Genomic DNA, 22,429 nt, shown 5'->3' on the forward strand with positions numbered 1-22,429 from the left:
GGGGTTTGCAGATGTCATGTCCACGGTGTTAAAAACAAGGGTGGCATTGAGTCCCAGAGGTGGCGATTTTCAGGGTGTCAGACGACCCAGCAATCCAGGAGGAGAAAGAGGCAGATGTTCTGGCCATTGCTTCCCTGCTAGCCTGGAGACGGATATTATTAGCTTGGAGGGGCTCAAAGCCCCCGAAGTCGGAGACCTGGCTATCGCACAGGGCGAGCTTTCTCTTTGGAGAAAATCAAGTTCACCTTGAGAGGGTCACTGTTAGGGTTCTCCCGGAGGTGGCAACCGTTTGTCGACTTCTTCGCGGAAAAGTAATCGTCAGCAGGTGGGGGGGGGGGGGTTAGTTTAGCTTAGAGTAGGCGGTTAAGAAAGGTGGGACCTGTAAGGGAGGGAGACGTCTTTTGCACTATGTTTATAGATTCATGTACATCTTTATTTTGTTGTTGTTGTAATACCAAAAATACCTCAATAAAATGCTTATTTTTAAAAAAACAAGTGAGGTTGAGTGTCTTAGAGAAGATTAAAACGGGATGGTCAAATGGATCAGTGGCAGATGGAATTTAACCCTGAAAAGTGTGAGGTGATACACTTTGGAAGGGGTAATGTGACAAGGAAGTATTCAATGAATGGCCCGACACTGGGAAGGTCCAAGAACAAAGGGACCTTGGCTTGTTTGTCCATAGATCTCTGAAGGCAGAAGGGCAGGTTAATAGGCTGGTGAAAAAGTCACATGGGACATTTGCCTTTATCAATCGAGGCATAGATTACAGAAGCAGAGAGGGGATGTTGGAGTTGTATAGAACGTTGGTTCGGCCACAGCTGGAGTACTGTGTGCAGTTCTGGTCACCACACTAGAGGAAGGATGTGATTTCACTGGACGGGGTGCAGAGAGGATTCACTGTGATGGAACATTTAAGTTATGACGAGAGGTTGGACAGGCTTGGGTTGTTTCCTCTGGAGCAGAGAAGTCTGAGGGGCAACCTGATCGAGGTGTACAAGATTATGAGGGGCATGGACAGGGTGGGTAGGGAGCAGCTGTTCCCCTTAGTAGTTGAAGGGTCAGTTACAAGGGGATACAAGTTCAAGGTGAGAGGCAGGAAGTTTAGGGGTATTTGAGGAAAAACATTTTTACCCAGAGAGTGGTGAGGGTCTGGAATGCACTGACTGGGAGGGTGGTAGAGGCGGGTTGCCTCACATCCTTTGAAAAGTACCTGGATGAGCACTTAGCACGTCACAACATTCAAGGCTATGGACCAAGTGCTGGAAAATGGGATTGGGTAGGCAGGTCAGGTGTTTTCATGCTTCGGTGCAGACCCGATGGCTGAAGGGCCTCTTCTGCACTATGATTCTGTTATAGTTCTGGACTCCCCCACCATGGGGGACATTCTTTCTGAATCTACCCTGTCTAATCCTCTTAGAATTTTGTAAGTTACTATGAGATCCCCTCTCACTCTTTTAAACTCCAATGAATATAATCATTTTTTAAAATAAATTTAGCGTACCCAATTATTATTTTTCCAATTAAGGACCAATTTAGCGTGGCCAATCCACCTAACCAGCACATCTTTGGGTTGTGGGGGGGGTGAGACCCACGCAGACACGGGAAGATCATGTAAACTCCACACGGACAGTGACCCGGGATCGAACCTGGGTCCTCTGTGCCATGAGGCAGCAGTGCTAACCATTGTGCAGTCCCTTCCAATGAATATATTCCTAACCGACTTAGTCTCTCCTCATTTGACAGTCCCGCCACCCCAGGAATCAGCCTGGTAAACCTCCGCTCCCTCCATAGCAAGAACATCCTCCCTCAGATAAGGACACCAAAACTGCACAAAATACTCCAGGTGTGGCCTCACCGATGCCCCATCCAATTGCAGTAAAACATCTCTATTCAAATCCCCTCGCTATGAAGGCCAACATACCATTTGCCGCCTTTACCTGCTGTACCTGCACGCTTACTTTCAGCGACTGATAGATGAGGACATCAAGGTCTTGCTGAGTATCCACCTCTCTCAATTTACACCCATTCTGATAATTGGCCTTCCTATATTTGCTACCGAAGCGGATAACCGTTATCCACATTATACTGCATCTGCCATGCATGTGGCCACTCACTCGGCATGTCCAAATCCCGTTGGAACATCTCTGCATCCTCCTCACAGCTCACCCTCCCACCCAGCTTTGTATTACCTGGAAATATTGTTGGGGTTGACATATCGGCCTGGATCGAGTGCTGGCTAACTAACCGGAAACGGAGGATAATTGGGTCATTTCTGGCTCGTCAAACCGTAACCCGGGTACCGGGGCACTCCCTGTGTGGAGTCGAGAGTCAAAGTCTTCCTTGTGTTCGGGGCTGTACTCCGGATATGACGGAGCGACTCTGGCAAGTCGTGTGTTAAAGCAACTTGTTTTATTGAATAATGATTATAATTGTCTGACAGAACAATAGTAGAAAGCTAACTTTTTGTAAAAGGAAGGATGATAACCTTATTTTTATTTTTTTTAAAGACAATTTTATTGAGGTATTTTTGGCATAAAGAACAATGGCATTGTATAGTACTGTACTAAAGGAAAAGCAAGTAACGTATAGTTGCCTAAACCATCCCCTACTCTCTCTTTCCCCCCCCCCCCCGACGATTAATTCTCCGCTAGGAAGTCAATGAATGGTTGCCACCTCCGGGCGAACACCAATAGTGAACCTCAAGGCGAACTTAACCTTTTCTAGACCGAGAAAGCTCGCCATGTCCAATAACCATCCTTCGGTCTTCGGGGGCTTTGAGTCCCTCCACGCCAACAGTATTCGTTGCCGGGCTACCAGGGAAGCAAAGGCCAAGACGTCGGCCTCCTTCTCCTCCTGGACTCCCGGGTCCTCCGACACCTTAAAGATTGCCACCTCATAACTCAACAAAGAACAAAGAAATGTACAGCACAGGAACAGGCCCTTCGGCCCTCCAAGCCCGTGCCGACCATGCTGCCCGACTAAACTACAATCTGCTACACTTCCTGGGTCCGTATCCTTCTATTCCCATCCTATTCATGTATTTGTCAAGATGCCCCTTAAATGTCACTATCGTCCCTGCTTCCACCACCTCCTCCGGTAGTGAGTTCCAGGCACCCACTACCCTCTGCGTAAAAAAACTTGCCTCGCACATCTCCTCTAAACCTTGCCCCTCGCACCTTAAACCTATGCCCCCTAGTAATTGACCCCTCTACCCTGGGGAAAAGCCTCTGACTATCCACTCTGTCTATGCCCCTCATAATTTTGTATACCTCTATCAGGTCGCCCCTCAACCTCCGTCGTTCCAGTGAGAACAAACCGAGTTTATTCAACCGCTCCTCATAGCTTATGCCCTCCATACCAGGCAACATTCTGGTAAATCTCTTCTGCACCCTCTCTAAAGCCTCCACATCCTTCTGGTAGTGTGACGACCAGAATTAAACACTATACTCCAAGTGTGGCCTAACCACCCCAGTTTTCAAAACCCGGGACTTGATGTCTGCGAATCCCTGCCAGTACCCCCTGAGTCTAGGGCACGGCCAGAACATGTGTACATGGTTAGCCGGCCCACCGGCGCATTGAGCACACTTGTCCTCCAGCCCGAAGAATTTACTCATCCGGGCCACTGTCATGTGGGCCCGGTGCACAACCTTAAACTAGATCAGACTGAGCCTGGCGCATGTTGCGGTCGTGTTTACTCTGCCCAGAACTTCTGCCCAGACACCGTCCTCCATGTCCGTTACCGTCCCCTCGGCCACATATGTTTACCGAGTCGTTGCATAAACTCAACCGGTGGATGCCACTACTGTCATTCACTCCCCTTCTGGCCCTTCCTATGGTCGTGCCCCCCTCCCCCCCCCCCCCCCCAGGCGGCTGCAGCCCCGAGTCTCTGCCGCAACATCCCCTTTAAGCTGAATTTCTGGATTGATTCCAGCCTCTGGAAGCCTGCTGTGCAGCCTTCCCCAAAGCAAATCTCTGCTCCTGTCAGTTCTGCTCAAGGGGACCCCTTGAGGGTAAGCAGACCTTGCAATATGCAGGTCGTTTACACCGCTCCCGATAGTGTCTTCCCACCTGCGGCCCTTAAGTCCATCCCTGTGGTTTAGCACCATGGCCTCGCAGCGCCCATGGGTGACTGACTGTCTGGAGTTTGCACGTTCTCTCTGTGTCTGTGTGGGTTTCCTCCAGGTGCTCCGGCTTCCTCCTACAGTCCAAAGACGTGCAGGTTCAATGGATCGGCCATGTTACAAAATTGCCACTCGAGTCGAACAGTTGGGTGCGGTTGCAGGAATGGGGGTGGAGAGTGGGCTTGGGTACGGTGCTCTTTCAGTGGATCGGTGCAAACTAAATGGGCCGAATGGCTTCCTGCATTGCAAGGATTCTATGAATTAAACATCTTCTGATGCTTCAAGTGACCACACCAGATAAGCTTGCTCAGCGACTTGACTGTTGTCCAAGAATGCCATGGAACAGTACTTCCAATATAATGTATATTAATATATTAAAACTTATTTTAGTATTATAGTTTGCAGAAGCAAAATGCACAAACTTAGTCTAAACAACAGCTGTGCTGGCCAGTAGAGAGAAACGGGATCTACAGAAAAATAGGTCACTGCTGATTATTATTGATTGATTAATCAAAGCACAATTGTTCACAGTGACTTCAATATCAATGAGCAGGAATAAAATACAAATTTGCAAAAGATTAGCAACTTCCCAATGACTGCGTTGTGGCCTAATCTGCTGATGACACAAAGATAGGTGGGAATGTAAGCTGTGAGGAGGATTCAAAGCGTCTCCAGGGGGATAGCGATAGGTTCAGTGAGCGGGCCGAAATATGGCAGATGGAGCAGAATAGGGGACAATGTGAGGAGAAGATTCACTGCGGCAGGAAGAATAGGAAAGCAGCGTATTGCTGAAATGGAGGGGGACTGGGGAAGCGGGTGTCGTTCGAGGCACTGAATATTGTAGTGGATAATGGAGGTCGATCTGTGATGGTGAGCGGTAGGTTGCAGGGGGTGCGGGTGGTACTGGTGAACGTATATGCCCCGAATTGGGATGATGCCGGATTTATGAAACGCATGCTGGGTCGGATTCCAGATCTGGAGGTAGGAAGCTTAATAATGGAGGGGGGGGGGGGACTTCAACACAGTGCTGGACCCAGCACTGGGCCGTTCTAGGTCCAGGACGGGTAAGAGGCTGGCTGCGGCCAAGGTGCTCAGGGGGTTTATGGACCAGATGGGGGGAGTGGATCCATGGAGGTTTGTCAGGCTCCTGGCCAGGGAATTTTCTTTCTTTTCCCACTTCCATAGAGCCTACACCCGGATAGATTTTTTCATTTTGAGTAGGGCGCTAATCCCGAAAGTGGAGGGAACGGAATATTCGGCCATAGCCATCTCGGACCACGCCCCGCATTGGGTGGAGTTGGAGGAGGAGAGGGACCAGCGCCCGCTGTGGCGCCTTGATGTGGGACTATTGGCGGATGAGGGGGTGTGCGGGTGGGTGCGGGGGTTTATTGAAAGATATTTGGAGGCCAACGACAGTGGGGAGGTGCAGGTGGGGGTAGTCTGGGAGGTGTTGAAGGCGGTGGTCAGGGGAGAGCTAATCTCCATTAGGGCCCACAGGGAGAAGAGAGGGGAGGGAGAGGTTGAAGGGGAAGATTTTAAGGGTGGACAGGAGGTATGCAGAGGCCCCCGAGGAGGGTTTACTCGGGGAGCGACGGAGCCTCCAGACGGAGTTCGACCTGTTGACCACAGGGAGAGCAGAGGCACAGTGGAGGAAAGCGCAGGGGGTGGTGTATGAGTATGGGGAGAAGACGAGTCGGATGCTGGCACACCAGCTTCGTAAGAGGGAGGCAGCAAGGAGTTAAGGATAGAGGGAGGAATACGGTGTGGAGTGCGGTGAGAATAAACGAGGTATTTAGGGAATTCTATGAGGAGCTGTACAGGTCTGAGCCCCCAGCGGGGGAGGAGGGGATGCGACGATTCTTAGATCAGCTGAGGTTCCTGAGGGTGGAGGAGGGGGAGGTGGCTGGTTTGGGGGCACCGATTGGGCTAGAGAAGCTGGTTAAAGGATTGGGGAGCATGCAGGCGAGGAAGGCCCCGGGGCCGGATGGGTTCCCGGTTGAATTCTACAGGAAATACATGGACCTGCTGGGCCCGTTGCTAGTGAGGACTTTCAATAAGGCGAGGGAGGGGGGGACCTTGCCCCCGACAATGTCTAGGGCGCTGATTTCTTTGATCCTGAAGCGGGACAAGGATCCACTGCAATGTGGGTCCTATAGACCGATCTCGCTCCTCAATGTTGACGCTGAGTTGCTGGCGCAGGTGCTGGCTACGAGAATTGAGGACTGTGTCCCGGGGGTGATTCATGAGGACCAGACTGGATTTGTGAAGGGTAGGCAGCTAAATACAAATGTGCGGAGGCTCCTCAACGTGATTATGATGCCCCCGGTGGAGGGGGAAGCGGAGGTAGTGGCAGCTGTGGACGCGGAGAAGGCCTTTGACCGGGTGGAGTGGGAGTATCTTTGCTGAGGTTTGGGTTCGGGGAGGGGTTCATCAGCTGGGTCAGGCTGCTATATAGAGCCCCGGTGGCGAGTGTGGCTACGAATCGGCGGAGGTCGGAGTACTTTCGGCTGTACCGGGGGACGAGGCAGGGGTGCCCCCTGTCCCCCTTGTTCTTTGCACTGGCAATTGAGCCGCTGGCCATGGCACTGAGGGAGTCCAGGAAATGGAGGGGACTGGTCTGGGGGCGGGAGAAGAATACTGGGTGTCGTTGTATGCTGATGACCTGTTGCTGTGTGTGGCAGATCCAGTGGAGGGGATGGCGGAGGTCATGCGGATCCTCAGGGAGTTTGGGGACTTTTCGGGGTATAAACTCAATGTAGGGAAGAGTGAGCTCTTTGTGGTGCACTCAGGGGACCAGGGAAGGGGGATAGACGAGCTGCCACTGAAGAGGGCGGAAAGGACCTTTCAGTACCTAGGGATCCAAGTAGCTAGGAGTTGGGGGGCCCTGCACAAGCTCAATTTGACGCGGTTGGTGGAGCAGATGGAGGAGGATTTTAAAAGATGGGATATGCTGCCACTCTCACTAGCGGGTAGGGTGCAGTCGGTCAAAATGACGGTCCTCCCGAGGTTTCTCTTTGTGTTCCAGTGCCTTCTCATTATGATCCCCAAGGCCTTTTTCAAACGGGTAGGTAGGAGCATCATGGGTTTTGTGTGGGGGAATAAGACCCCGAGGGTGAAAAGTGTGTTTCTGGAGCGGGGTAGGGACAGGGGGGGGCTGGCTCTGCCGAATTTGTGCGGCTATTATTGGGCAACCAACGTGGCGATGATCCATAAGTGGGTAATGGAGGGAGAGGGGGCGGCATGCAAGAGGTTGGAGCTGGTGTCCTGCAGGGGCACGAGCCTGAGGGCGCTGGTGACGGCACCGCTGCCGCTCTCGCCGACAAGGTACACCACGAGTCCGGTGGTGGCGGCGACGTTGAAGATCTGGGGGCAGTGGAGGCGACACAGGGGCGAGGTGGGAGCCTCGGTTTGGTCCCCAATTCGGGAGAATCATCGGTTCGTCCCAGGAAGGATGGATGGGGGGTTTCGGAGCTGGCATCGGGCAGGGATTCGAAGAATGGGGGACCTGTTCATCGATGGGACGTTTGCGAGCCTAGGGGCGCTGGAGGAGAAGTTTGGGCTACCCCCGGGAAACGCTTTCAGGTACATGCAAGCGAGGGCATTTGTGAGATTGCAGGTGAGGGAATTCCCGCTGCTCCTGGCACAGGGGATTCAGGACAGGGTGATTTCAGGTGTATGGGTTGGAGAAGGCAAAGTTTCGGCGATTTACCAGGAGCTGAAGGAAGAGGAGGCGGCCTCGGTGGAGGAGTTAAAGGGCAAGTGGGAGGAGGAGCTTGGGGAGGAGATAGATGAGGGTCAGTGGGCTGATGCCCTGAATAGGGTTAATTCTTCCTCCTCTTGCGCCAGGCTCAGCCTAATACAGTTCAAAGTTACTCACAGAGCGCAGATGACAGGGGCGAGGCTGAGTAGGTTCTTTGGGGTGGAGGACAGATGTGGGAGGTGCTCAGGAAGCCCGGCAAATCACGTCCACATGTTCTGGTCGTGCCCGGCACTGGATGGGTTTTGGAGGGGTTTTGCGAGGACTATGTCCAAGGTGGTGAAAGCCCGGGTCAAGCCGAGCTGGGGGTTGGCACTATTTGGGGTATCGGACGAGTCGGGAGTGCAGGAGGCGAAAGAGGCCGGTATTCTGGCCTTCGCGTCCCTGGTAGCCCGGCGGAGGATTTTGCTATTATGGAAAGATGCAAATTCTCACCGTGTCTGCGTGGGTTTCGCCCCCACAACCCAAAGATGTGCAGAGTAGGTGGATTGACCACGCTAAGTTGCCCCTTAACTGGAAAAAATAATTGGGTAATCTAAATTTATTTTTAATAAGGAAGGCAAATGGATTGTTGACCTTTATTGCAAAGGGGGGGGGGGGGGGACGTATAAATATTTTTTTGAATTAGCGTGGCCAGTCCACCTACCCTACACATCTTTGGGTTGTGGGGGTGAAACCCACGCAGACACGGGGAGAAGGTGCAAACTCCACACTGACAGTGACCCAGAGCCCGGATCGAACCTGGGACCTCAGCGCCGTAGGCGGCAGTAATAACCGCTGTGCCACCCTGGGATGACATATAAAAGTTAGAGAAGTCTCGCTACAGCCGAGTGAGCCTTGATGAGGCCACCAGCAGGAGTACTGGGCACAGTTCTGGTCTCCTTACTTGCGGAGGGACGTACTGGCATCGGAGGCCGTTCAGAGAAGGTTCACTGGGCCGATTCCCGGGACGGAGGGGGTTTGTCCGATGAGGAAAGGTTGAGCCGGTCGGGGCCGGTACCCATTGGAGTTTAGAAAGAACCAGAGGAGATCTTATTGAAACGGATCAGATTCTGGGTCTTATCGAAATGAGGGTGCAAGATCGAGCGGCCGACTGGATGTTCAGCGGCAGATGGAGTGTGGGGATAATGCGAGGTCGTTCCATTTGACAGAGAGAGGAGTCAAAGAGCCGAGGCTGGTTTTGAAACGAGCGGCTGTTTGAGAATAATGCGGCTGCTGAAATGAAACCCGAACATGCTCCGGCAGCATCCGTGCAGAGAGAAGAACCGGAGTTAGCGGAATATCGACTCTGTTCTCCCTCTCTCTCTGCAGCTGCTGCCAGACCTGCTGAGTTTATTCAGCAGATCCTGTTTTCACTCGGGAAATATTAAGCGTTGGTGTTCAGAGGGATTTGGCTGTCCTTGTGTGTGCAATGAGAGTTCAAATGCAGGTACAGCAGGACATTCTGAAGGGCGGCTGGTATGTTGCCCATTGTTGGGTTGAAGCAAGTGAGTAAGGGTTTTTTTTTTTTGCTATGCTGAAGTGTGGCATCCTGTCGCCTGTACCTAAATGTGTTTTATTTCTCTTTTAGACACTGACTGGGAAAGAGATTGAAATTGACATCGAACCCACTGACAAGGTGAGATCTCGGCATATCCTGCGGCTGTCATGTCCCTGTGCCAGTGGGCGGATGACCCACCTGGCCGCCTCGTAGTGTTAGCCTGTCTCACGTACGTGAGTGCATTCAATTTGTGTGTTTCTGCGTTATTGATGTTCTTCCCCCTCCCCTGAACCCCCATCTCCACCCAACCACGAGTTGCTGGCAGCATCCCCCTCTGTCTCCTGCCTCCTCCGTCCAAGCCGCCCCCCCCCGCCCCCCACCACCACCACCCACCCTTCCTCCCGGGGGGGCCCTCCTCCATCTCGGCTCACCCCTCTCGTCCCTCGAACCCTCCCTCTCTCCCCCCTCCCTACTGTTTGATCAGCACCCCATCCACATTCACTCCCTGCATCGTGGCAGCAATGTGTACCATCTACAAGATGCACCGCAGCGACTCACCAAGGCTCCTTCAGCAGCACCTTCCAAACCCACCACCTCTACCATCTAGAAGGACAAGGGACAGCAGACACCTGGGGAACTCCACCATCTGCAAGTTCCCCTCCGAGCCCCACACTCACCACCCTGACTGGGAAATATATCGGCCGTTCCTTCACTGTCGCCGGGTCACAATCCTGGACCTCCCTCCCTGACAGCACTCTGGGTGTTACCCACACCACACAGGGACTGCAGCCAGTTCAAAAAGGCGGCTCACCCACCCTCAAGTGGCAATTAGGGACGGGCAATAAATGCTGGGCCCCGACCAGCGACACCCACATCCCACATGCAGTGTTTGGTGCTGTCGGAGCGGGGGATTTAAACTTCCTGCCTTATATCAGCCTGGGTGGCGGGACATTCACGGGCAGATCTGTTTGACAAGGTGCTGGGGCACCGGTCACTGACAGTGGGGCTAAAATGCCGGTGTCGCGTCAGTTTTGGCAAGTGCCTTCCCTTCCCCGTCCAACAAGTTGTCCACTGTCGTTCTGCATTGTAGGTGGAGCGGATAAAAGAACGAGTGGAGGAAAAGGAGGGAATCCCCCCACAGCAGCAGCGCCTTATCTACAGCGGCAAACAGATGTGAGTACTGGACAGAGAGGAAATTCAGGTGTTTTATTGTATATTGTGCATCGCAACATATTTGAGTTGCATCCCAGGGCACATCTCATGTCAATGGGGTACTGTTTTCTTTGAAATATGCCCTGTTATGATTCCGATCGGGACCCTTAGAACAAATTAGGCCACTCGGCCCATCGAGACTGCTCCGCCATTCAATCACGGCTGATATTTTTCTCATCCACATTCTCCGGCCTTCTCCCCATAACACCTGATCCCCTTATTAATCAAGAACCTATCTATCTCTGTCTTAAAGACACTCCGTGACTTGGCCTCCACAGCCTTCTGCGGCAAAGAGTTCCACAGATTCACCACCCTCTGGCTGAAGAAATTCCTCCTCATAGTTTTAAAGGAGTGTCCCTTTAGTCTGAGATTGTGCCCTCTGTTTCTTCCAACAAGTGGCAACATCCTCTCCACGTCCACTCTATCCAGGCTTCTCAGTATCCTGTAAGTTTCAATAAGATCCCCCCTCATCCTTCTTAACTCCAACGAGTACAGAGCCAGAGTCCTCAACCGTTCCTCATACGACAAGCTCTTCATTCCAGGGATCATTCTTGTGAACCTCATCTAGACCCTTTCCAGGGCCAGCATTTCCTTCCTTAGATACGGGGCCCAAAACTGCTGACAATACTCCAAATGGGATCTAACCAGAGTCTTAAACAGCCTCAGAAGTTCTCCCCGTGTTTGCGTGGGTTTCGCCCCCACAACCCAAAGATGTGCAGGGTAGGTGGATTGGCCACGCTAAATTGCCCCTAAATTAGAAACAATGAATTGGGTACTCTTTTTTAAAAAAAATTTTAAAAAAATTTTAAGCATTGCATTTGCCTTCCTAACTGCCGACCGAACCTACATGTTAACCTCAAGAGGGTCTTGAACCATGACTGCTAAGTCCCTTTGTGTTTCTGATTTCCTCAGCTTTTTCCCATATAGAAAATAGTCTATTTTTCCATTCTTTCTACCAAAGTGCATTTTTAACATTTCAAAGAAGAAATCCAAGTAACTGAGAAAGCTGTGCCACAAAATGCCAAAGAGAAAGTAAATAAAGCAAGCACCTCTAATTATCTTAACACTATAGCTTTGAAAGACTTTTTGCTATAAATCCAGTTTTAATTCTCTCCCCCCCCCCCCCCCCCCCCCCCCCCCCGAGAGTACCCATATCTTATAAAATCTTCACTTGCAACCCGAACGGTGTGCCACAGTCCTCTAGAATTTACTTTGATTCTCTTGGAGTACATATTTTATGGGGATCCTTCCTTTAGCTTTTGGCTAAGGTATTCTCCGCTCAATTGTCTTTAAAAACCTCATGTTTGTGTACTCTTCAGCTCCTTGTCCTGGCTGTTCTCCACCCCCAGTTTTCTCTCACCGTTCAAGCTGATTGATTTCTGCAAGGCTTTGTGAGAACCACTGTAGCTTTCTTCCATTAGCTGAAGGCTAGAGCCAATATTCCAACAGCTTTTACAGGCAGCACGGTAGCACAAGTGGATAGCACTGTGGCTTCACAGCGCCAGGGTCCCAGGTTTGATTCCCCACTGAGTCACTGTCTGTGCGGAGTCTGCACGTTCTCCACGTGTCTGCGTGGGTTTCCTCCGGGTGCTCAGGTTTCCTCACAACCCAAAAAGATGTGCAGGGTAGGTGAATTGGCCTTGTTAATTGCTCCTCAATTGGGAAAAAAATTGGGTACTATAAATTTATTTATTTTTTTATTTAAAAAGAGATTTTTGAGTGCAATAAACCTGAACCTGTTTGAGTTGTATTTACATCAGAGTTGTTGATCAATTTCTCAACCATTTACCTACAGTTAAAGCATCAATGTCTAAAATTAAGAATTGTGTTCTAAAACATATATATATGAGAACTATGTTTTTGCAACAGGTCCCTGTTGTGATATGGGAAGGGTGGGTGCCAACTCATGCATAGCAAGATCCCGCAAACAGCAATGTGATTAATTATCAGATCGGCTGTTTTTTTTGTGATGTTGATCGATGGATAAATTTAGAATCATAGAATTTACAGTGCAGAATGAGGCCCATTGAGTCCGCCCCGGCCCTTGGGAAGAGCACCGCACTTAAGCCCACGCCTCTACCCTCTCCCAGTAACCCCACATAACCGTTTTGGACACCAAGGGGCAATTTAGCACGGTCAATCCACCGAACGTGCACATCTTTGGACTATGGGAGGAAACCGGAGCACCCGGAGGAAACCCACACATACAGTCTCTCGAGGCGGGAATTGAATTTGGGTCCCTGGAGCTGAGAGGCAGCAGTGCGAGCCACTGTGCCACCATGCTGCCCTCGTGAAGCTGGGGAGAGCTCTCTATTCACCCTCCCACCACCACGCTTTCCCAAATGGGTGAGAGGCAACCAGAAGATTTGACCCCAGAGGGAAGGGTGAGGAGCTCAGAGGTGCGGTTTGGGGTGGGTGGGTAGTGGAGGGAGGTGCGCTGGTCGGAGTTTCCAGTTTTGTCATTTATATTCTTTTCCAACTCCTTCCAACCTCCCCAACCCACAGGAACGATGAGAAAACAGCGGCAGACTACAAGATTCAAGGAGGCTCCGTGCTACATCTGGTGTTGGCTCTGAGGGGTGGGGCACGGTGATTGGAGATGGACCACATGTCGGGCGAAGAGAGGGGCGGGGGATGAACTTTCCCTTCAAGTGCACGGAACTTCCCAGAATCTCTACACACCATGAGCCCAGCCTCGCCCCATCCCACTCCACTCCCTCAGCAGACGCCAAACTCCCTGACTGTCAACAATTCGCATTGATTGGAATCAACAGTTCGCTTATTTGCATCTGTTAGCTTGTATTTTTTAAAGTTACAGGTGTATCGACGCTTAATTGATCTCAAAGGTGTTTTCCCTCTTTACCTCCTCCTCCCCATCTCCTGCGCTCTCAGAGACTGGGGGCAACTCTGGTCTTTTTGGGTTTCAGTCTGTTCTGACTTGGTCGAGTTAAAACATCCAGCCTGTTGGCTGGGCCAGATGAAGACTGAGAAATAAATCTGTTCAACTGATTGAATGTGGCTTCTGTGATGTCTCGCATCTTGTGTTTCGAGTTTTCTCTCTTTCTTTTAACCCCCCCCCCCTTTTTTTTTCAGGAGCGTTTGGGCGTGGACTGAAAGCACCCCTCGATAGCAAGGATTGTAATGCGATTGAATTCTACGTTCCGTTTGAGGGAGAGAAGAGTGGGCCCAAGACTAGTATTTTAAACTTGAGGCAAAGGCTAATTATGCGGACATGAAAGCAGATCTCGCTAAAGTGAACCGGCAAATTTGGTTAAGGGCTACGTCAATAGAGATGTAGTGGTGGACATTTAAGGGGCTATTTCCGAATACACGGAATAGACACATCTCCACGGGAAAGAAATATTCCAAGGGAGGACCGGCCTTCCATGGTTAACTAAAATAAAAGTTAAAGACCTTTTCAAACTTGAAGAAAAAGCATACAATTGTGCAAAGACAGGTGACAGGTTAAGAGATTTGGCAGAATGCAAAAACAGCAAAGAATGATGAGATTGAAAAGGAGGTAAAAATTAGAGTATGATTGAAAGCAAGCTAGAGACATTCAGAGCTCCTATAGATATTTAAATCAGAAAAGAATTGACAAAGTGGCACTGGTCCGATATAAAATGAGTCTGGGGAATCCTAAAATCCCTACAGTACAGAAGGAGGCCATTCGGCCCATCGAGTCTGCACCAACCCTCCGAAAGGGACCCCACCGAGACCCACTTCTTGCCCCATCTCTGCAACCTAACCACCAGCCCCTTTAAATGTCCTGACATCGGGGGTGGCACGGTGGCCCAGTGGGTAGCACTGCTGCCTCACGGCACCAAGGTCCCAGGTTCGATCCCGGCTCTGGGTCACTGTCCGTTTGGAGTTTGCACTTTCTCCCCATGTTTGCGTGGGTTTCTCCCACACAACCTAAAGATGTGCAGACCAAGTGGATTGGTCATGCCAAATTGCCCCTTAATTGGAAAAAGTTAATTGGGTACTCTAGATTTTTAAGAAAAAATGTTCTGACATCTTTGGACACTAAGGGACAATTTAACATGGCGAATTCACCTAACCATATCGTTGGGCACTAAGGGGGTAATTTGTTTTAGCATAGCCAATCCACCTAACATGCACATTTTTGGACTGGGAGGAAACCAGAGCGCCTGGAAGAAACCCAGACACGGGGAGAACGTGCAAACTCCATACAGTTTTAATTTTCCAAAATTTCCTAGATTCCGGGAAGTTTCCACTAAATTGGAAAAATATCGAATGTAACTCCTGCATTCGAAAAGGGAGGGAGACAGAAAGCAGGCCAGTTAGCTTAAACATCTGTCAGGGAAATTGTTGGTCGTTATGGCAGGGCGGTTGGAGAAATTCAAGAGGCAGAGTCAACATGGTTTTGTGAAAGGGAAATTGTGTTTAACCAATTTGCTGGAGTTCTTTTAAGGAGATGCACAGGGGAACCAGTGCATGTACTGCACTGAGGCTTCCATTTGATAAGGTGGCTGTTTAGCACAGGGCTAAATTGCTGGCTTTGAAAGCAGACCAAGGCAGGCCAGCAGCACGGTTCAATTCCCGTAACAGCCTCCCCCGAACAGGCGCCGGAATGTGGCGACTAGGGGCTTTTCACAGTAACTTCATTTGAAGCCTACTTGTGACGAGCGATTTTCATTTCATTTCATTCATTTCATCAATGGTCATTGCGGAACATAAAAACTCATGGTGTAGGGGGTAGCATTGTCATGGATTGAAGATAGGCCTGCTAAAAGGAAACTGAATAGGCATAAAAGGGTCATTTTCTGGTTGGCAGGATGTACCAAGTGCTGTGCCACAGAAAAATGCCAGGGCCACAACTATTGATGATTTATCAGGGCAGCGCGGTGGCACAGTGGTTAGCACTGCTGCCTCACGGCGCCGAGGTCCCGGGTTCGATCCTGGCTCTGGGTCACTGCCCGTGTGAAGTTTGCACATTCTCCCCGTGTTTCATGCCCATAACCCAAAAGATGTGCAGGGTTAGGTGGATTGGAAAAAATGAATTGGGTACTCTTTTCTTTTTTAAAACACTATTGACGATTTATATAAATGACTTGAATGAAGTGACTGAAGATATAGTTGCTAAATTTACTCATGACACAAAGATAGGTAGGAACGTAAGTTGTGAAGAGGGCATAAGGAGACTGAAGGGACACAGCCTGGTTAAGTGAGTGGGCAAAGACCAGGCAAACGGAGTAGAAAGTGGACAAATGTGAAATTGTCCATTTTGACAGGAATTTTAAAAAGGCATGTTTTCTAAATGGTGAGAGATTGCAGAGCTCTGAGATTTAGAGGGTTCTGGGTGTCCCAAGAGCATGAAACACAAAAGGCGAGTATACAGATACAGCAAGTAATTAGGAAAGCTAATGGAATGTTATTGTTTATTGTGAGGGGAATTGAATACAACGGTATAATAATCCAAAATCTTTATTGGTGTCACAAATAGGCTTACATTAACACTGCAATGAAGTTACTGTGAAAATCCCCTAGTCGCCACATTCCGGCGCCTGTTCAGGTACAGAGAGAGAGAGAATTCAGAATGTCCAAATCATCTAACCTGCCCATTTTTGGATGGGGGTGGGGGGCGGGGAGAGAAACTGCAGCACCCGGAGGAAACCCATGCACAGACAGTGACCCAAGCTGGGAATCGAACCGGGGACCATGCCGCTGTGAAGCAACAGTGCTAACCACTGTGCTACCATGCCATCCACTAGGGAGATTATGAAAAATGAAATGAAAATATCTTTCAGTTATAGAGGGGGTGAAAGGTTCTTGGGGGGGTTTTGGCGGGAATATGGGAGTTGAGGTTACAATCAGATCAGCCCTGATTTAATCAATTGACGGAGCTGGCTCGAGGGGGCAAATAGCCTCTACTTCAGATCCTAATTCATGCGTTCACCTGAGTGGAGGTGGTGCTTGGATGGTCAGGAATTAAATCGGAGCAATAATAAACACCCGCGCAGATGACCCACGAACGATGCGCACATTCCACCGTGGGAAAATACATCACGGACAACTTTCATCTAGGTGTTTTTTTTGTTTATTATCGAAACCGTGGATCAGTGATCACTTGGGCCTCCAATGGGTGAACTGAGGTATGGAGATTACGGGGGAAAGGGAGGGGAGGGTGCAGTGGGGGAGCCAGGCTGCCGACGTGGCAAGGCGGTGGGCCTGCTCGATGGGCGAATGGCCCCCTCCTGCGCTGGAACCGTCCCACCAATCGACGGGCTTCGGATGGCTGGCTGCAGGGTTGTGACGGCCCACGCAAGGCTGAACGTTGGATGGGTGTGGAGGTCCAAACCTCCATCGTTAGCCAATTTGGTGGTGGTGGGGGAAGAGATTTAATTGACCCTCTGACAGCTGGGGTGTGGGGAGCTATTTCATCTGCGAAGATGATGGTCATACGACAAGGCTGAAGGGTCAGCCAAGAGGAACTTGGAACCAGGTTTGATGCTCCACCTAGATCCATATCGTGGCGACAGAAGGCATCGATGGGGGGTGGGGGGGGGGCTACTACACCAGTCGCTCCTTTACAAAGATGGCGACCTCGCTCTCCTTTGCGAGGGCGCGCGCCCTGCCCAAGATGGCGGCCAAGCGCCCGCACTCACGCCGCCTGTACCAAGATGGCCAGGCCACGATCCCGGCGTCCCTGACAACACGTCCCACCCTGATACCTCCCAGGCTGAACATCCAGTATCCCAGCGTGCTCTGCCCTAATTTATTTTCTTCGCCCGATTGGCTGAGCCGGCCCGACTCTGATTGGCCGCACCGGCAGGACTGCGCTTCGTTCTGATTGGCTGTCCCTCCCGGCGATTCCGATTGGCCGCCCCGCCTCCGACTGTGACTGCGATTGGCTACCCTGCGGTGATTCCGATTGGAGAGGCGGGGGGAGGGATTCTGATTGGTCGCTCCCCTCCCCCCTGGCCCCGCGCAGGAACAGTCCATCCGGCTGATCAACGGTCCTGAAGGGTGCGACGCGGGCGGCCGTTCTGTTGATGGGTACTCGAGCTCCTGGCGCGTGTGGGAGGGCGGGACGGGGATTGAGGGTGTGGGGGGTTTAAAGTGGTAAATGTATTGGTGCGCCCAATGCACGTGTGCGCTGTTATCCTTTAATTACAGCAGGAAGTCTCCCAACACCAGGTTAAAGTTCAACAGGTTTGTTTTGAACCACTCGCTTTGGGAGCGCTGCTCCTTAGGTGAATGAAGAGGTGGGTTCCACTACCACATATATAGACAAAGTCAATGATGCAAAGTCAATGATGCAAGATGACACTTGGAATGCGAGCATTAGCAGGTGATTAAATCTTTACAGACCCAGAGATGGGGTAACCCCAGGTTAAAGAGGTGTGAATTGTACCAAGCCAGGACAGTTGGTAGGATTTCGCAGGACAGATGGTGGGGGATGAATGTAATGCGACATGAATCCCAGGTCCCGATTTCTGCTCCTACGTCTGATGGTCTACAGTCCACCTTGACGTTCAATGCCACCTCATTCCTTAACCTAACCACATAGAACCATAAAACAGTGCAGAATGAGGTCATTTGAGCAGGCCCGCTCCCCTGCCCTATCCCCCGTAACCCCACCTAACCTGCACATCCTGGGACACTCGGGGACTATTTTTAATCACGGCCAATCCACCTAACCCGCACATCTTTGGACTGTGGGAGGAAACCGGAGCACCCGGAGGAAACCCACGCAGACACGGGGAGAACGTGCCGACTCCGCACAGACAGTGGCCCAACGGGGAATCGAACTGGGACCCTGGCGCTGTGAAGCCACAGTGCTATCCACTTGTGCTACCGTGCTGCCTGTAAAAGCTGTTGGAATATTGGCTCTAGCCTTCAGCTAATGGAAGAAAGCTACAGTGGTTCTCACAGAGCCTTGCAGAAATCAATCAGGCATGGCGTTCTGTTTGAGTAGGATCTTGTAAGTACATGCCTTCGAAGACGTCGCGGTGCTGGTTGATGATGGTGTCGAGTTGCGCCCTGAAGTCAACGTCCTGGAAGGCAGACGTGTCATCAGGAGAGAGAGAGTGAACTCTTTGAATAAGGTTCAGCAGCTTGCACGCCTGTGGGCCAAGCAGGGAGTCCTTCGAGGAGCCCACGATCTCGAAAGGAAGGATGGCTTTCCGTGACTTGTGCGTCACTTCAAATTGACATGAGCCGGTAGCAGGAATGATGTTGCCATTGTAGTCCAATAGCTGGCAGGCCGATGGAAGGATGGCTGGTTTGACACAAAGGCTTTGGAAAGCAGACCACGCCATGATATTGGCGGGGGCACCAGTGTCTAGGCGGAATCGTATTTGGGACCGGTTGACCGCCAGGGTGGCACACCACTGATCGGCTGGATCGATGCTGTATACCGTCAGCGGCTGGTGTCTTTGCTTTGGGGATAGCCTGTTTTTCGATACAACACCGACTCGAAAAGGCGCCTTTGTGTCCTCGGTGTCACTGCTGTGTCGCGCGTCCTGAAGACCGCTTTGGAGAACGCTTACCCGGAGATCAGAGCCATGATGTGGAGATGCCGGCGTTGGACTGGGGTGAGCACAGTAAGAAGTCTTACAACACCAGGTTAAAGTCCAAACAGGTTTGTTTCGAATCACTAGCTTTCGGAGCACTGCCCCTTCCTCAGGTGAATGAGGAAGGAGCAGCGCTCCGAAAGCTAGTGTTTGAAACAAACCTGTTGGACTTTAACCTGGTGCTGTAAGACCTCTTACTGAAGATCAGAGGCTGAATGCCATTGACTGCTGAGGTGTTCCCCGACTGGAAGGGAACATTCCTGCCTGGTGATTGTCGCGCGATGTCCGTTCATCCGTTGTCGCCGCCATTAGGGCCACGAGCCATTCCCTCTCTAACTAGCCCACCCTGCCCAACCACCCCGCACCTCGCTTCCTCTAACCCTCACAGCCTGTCCTAGCCCTTCCTGAACCCCCATTCTAAAGCTCAAGCCCCTTCTCGACAACGCAGACCATTCCATCGGATGCCTCCGACCGCCATGGTCGATCCGCATGGTTCCCCTACCCTGACCTCCCGGAAATAACGGGAGGGTGCCGGGGAGGGGCGGAACGGGAGGGTGGTCTGTTTGTGCCCTCGGCAACAGCAATGCATGAGCCGGCGTGCCGTGGCAGCATCGTTGACGGGTGGACGCTGATTGTTTTTCTGTTCTTTTGATCTCTCTGCCCACTCCCATGGGAAGGAATCTCCCTACCCACCCATGCGCCTCCCGCCGATACGTTTTCACAGGGCAAACGTCGCCGCTTCGAGGCGTTGCAGTCCGAAGTCTGCCCGTCGGGGAGACGGGGAGGGGGACGCGCCTACGGCTCTCCGCATCCCCCGCGGTGCTTCGCATGACTGCAACGCTGACCGTTCTTTCCTGCTGGCGGCAGGGGAATGCGCAACCCCCCCCCCCCCCCGGTGGCTCGGCAGGAAATGCCCCACATGGGTACCGCCGAACTCGGTGACCTTCCCAGCTTCAGACATCTCCCGGCACCGCAGCAGCGGTTGTTAAACGGCGCCAACGAAGAGGGGCTTGAGACCGTCTCGCCACACATGGCCTTGTGACTGAGGCAAAAAGCAACACCAAGCTGAAGCACGGCACGAACGCAACAGTTAGAACACTGCATAACGTGAAAGATGCCAAGGCAGCCGCCCGAACGACAGGGAGACAGGCGCTGTGCAAGCAAACACTAGATCAACCTACGTCAGGGAATCCAGTCTGCCTGCGACAGTGCAAATCTACGTGCAACAAACGATGGGATCTGGATCTTGGTCTTGCCACCGCCGGAGGTACCCCCACCACTAAAATCGGTCATCCCTGAAATCGGCCAATGGTGAAGTACGCGCGGACAGAATTAAACTGACGTCATACAAATGCACATACATACATACGAATTAGGGGTGGATGCCATTCAGCCCCCCCCCCCCGAACCTGCTCCACCAATCATAAGAACTAGGAGTGAGAGTAGGCAATTCAGAGTCCGCTCCCCCATTCAATCGGCCTCATCTCCACTTTCCTGCCCGTTCCCCATAACCCTCCAACCCATTACGTTTTTAAAAAAATTTAGTGTATCAAATTCAGATTTTCTTTTCCAATTAAGGGGCAATTTATCGTGGCCAATCCACCTACCCTGCACATGAGATTCTGCACTGTAAATTCTATGATAATCTATGATGATAATCTTGAGGCAGCAGGGCTAACCCACTGCGCCACCCTGCTGCCCTCCAACCCATTACTAATTAAAAATCTGTTTCAGACCATAAGACACAGGAGCAGAATTAGGCCACTCGGCCCATCGAGTCTGCTCCGCCATTCAATCGCGGCTGATATTTTCCTCGTCCCCGTCCTCCTGCAATTCTATCAGATTGCTTCATCCCAGAGCCTTATCAGTGCTGGCTGCCGGGGTGGTGGTGGTGGTGGGAAGGTGCAGTGTGTGTAAAGGGCACAAGTCCAATAGAAGCAGAGGCAGCAAGGCCCTATTGTTCCGTACGCTGACTGCTGGAGGTGAGCTGTGTGACTTTTCGCAGATAAATCTGACCCAGAGCGTCAGGTTGGGGGGGGGGGGGGGGGCAGTGGGGCTGGGGTAACCCTTTGGGCAACACCCAGGCTGCTGAGGTTGGGGGGGGGGGGGGGTGGTGGGTGGGTCAAAGGTTACAGGAAACAGTTGGAAAACTGACTGTGTGGGAGGTAGGGGAAGGAGACGGGGGTAGGGAGATGGACAGGCCTGTGATCTCAACCCCACAAGCTGTTTGGGGTGTGGGAGGGGCGGAGGTGGACGGTGTCAAACTGTCGGGGACGGGGATGGTGGACAGTATCGAACTGTTCCAAGTGGGGGGGGGGGGGGGGGGGGGGAGATTAAGGACAAAACCAGTCAAAGTGTGAGGGGGCAGGGTGAAAATGATGGACAGTACCAAATAAAAGTGTGTGTGGGGGGGGGGGGGGGGTGGAATGATGGACAGCACCAAAGCAGTCGGGGGGGGGGGGATAGACTGTACCAAACTGGTTGAAGTGTGAGGGAGGGCTCAGGATTAAGGACAGTACAAAATCGGTCAAAGTGTGAAGGGTGGGGGGAAGAGGATGGACAGTACCAAACCAGTGGAAGTGTGAGGGTGCGGAATGATGGACTGTACCAAACTGGACGAAGTGTGGGGGGAGGGGGCGGGGGAATGTTGGACAGTGCCAAACCAGTGGGAGTGGGGGGGGGGGGGGGACGAGTTGTGAAATGATGGACTGCACCAAACTGGTTGAAGTGTGAAGGGGAAGGATTTATGATTGCCAAGCCAGGACCAAAGTGGACGAAGGGGTGGGGAACGATGGACATTACCGAACTGGTCAAAGTGTGAGGGTGCTGGGATGGGGGTGGTTGGGGGGGATGATGGGCTGTACCAAACCAGATGAATTGTGGCGATGGTGGAATTATAATAATCATTATTAGCGTCACAAGTAGGCTGACATTAACGCTGCAATGAAGTTACTGTGAAAAGCCCCCAGTCGCCACATTCCGGAGCCTGTCCGGGTCACAGAGGGAGAATTCAGAATGTCCAATTCACCCAACAGCACGTCTTTCGGGACTTGTGGGAGGAAACCGGAGCACCCGGAGGAAACCCACGCAGACACGGGGAGAACGTGCAGACTCCGCACAGACAGTGACCCAAGCCGGGAATCGGACCCGGGACCCTGGCGCTGTGAAGCAGCAGTGCTAACCACTGTGCTACTGTGCCTGATGGGCAGTACATTGTGGTTTGAGGTGTAGGGGACGGGAATGAGCTGGGTGGACCATACAGCATGTCAGCCGTTGAGTAAGAATCTGTTCTCTTCCCCCCCCCCCCCCTAACCTCAG

At 51.7% G+C, this 22,429-nt stretch overlaps 1 protein-coding gene across 1 annotated transcript in view; it reads left to right on the forward strand.

The window, feature by feature from the left end:
• Positions 1-13,589, forward strand: part of LOC140419831 (ubiquitin-like protein NEDD8) — a 42,954-nt gene extending 29,365 nt beyond the window's left edge. The window contains exons 2-4 of the mRNA XM_072503864.1: positions 9,450-9,497; positions 10,450-10,532; positions 13,077-13,589. Coding sequence (XP_072359965.1) covers positions 9,450-9,497; positions 10,450-10,532; positions 13,077-13,164 — 219 coding nt within the window. The 3' untranslated portion in view covers positions 13,165-13,589. The remainder of the gene's footprint in view (positions 1-9,449; positions 9,498-10,449; positions 10,533-13,076) is intronic.
• Positions 13,590-22,429: the final 8,840 nt, after the last annotated feature.

The sequence above is a fragment of the Scyliorhinus torazame genome, chromosome 5 (genome assembly GCF_047496885.1).
Source record: "Scyliorhinus torazame isolate Kashiwa2021f chromosome 5, sScyTor2.1, whole genome shotgun sequence".
NCBI lineage: Eukaryota > Metazoa > Chordata > Chondrichthyes > Carcharhiniformes > Scyliorhinidae > Scyliorhinus > Scyliorhinus torazame.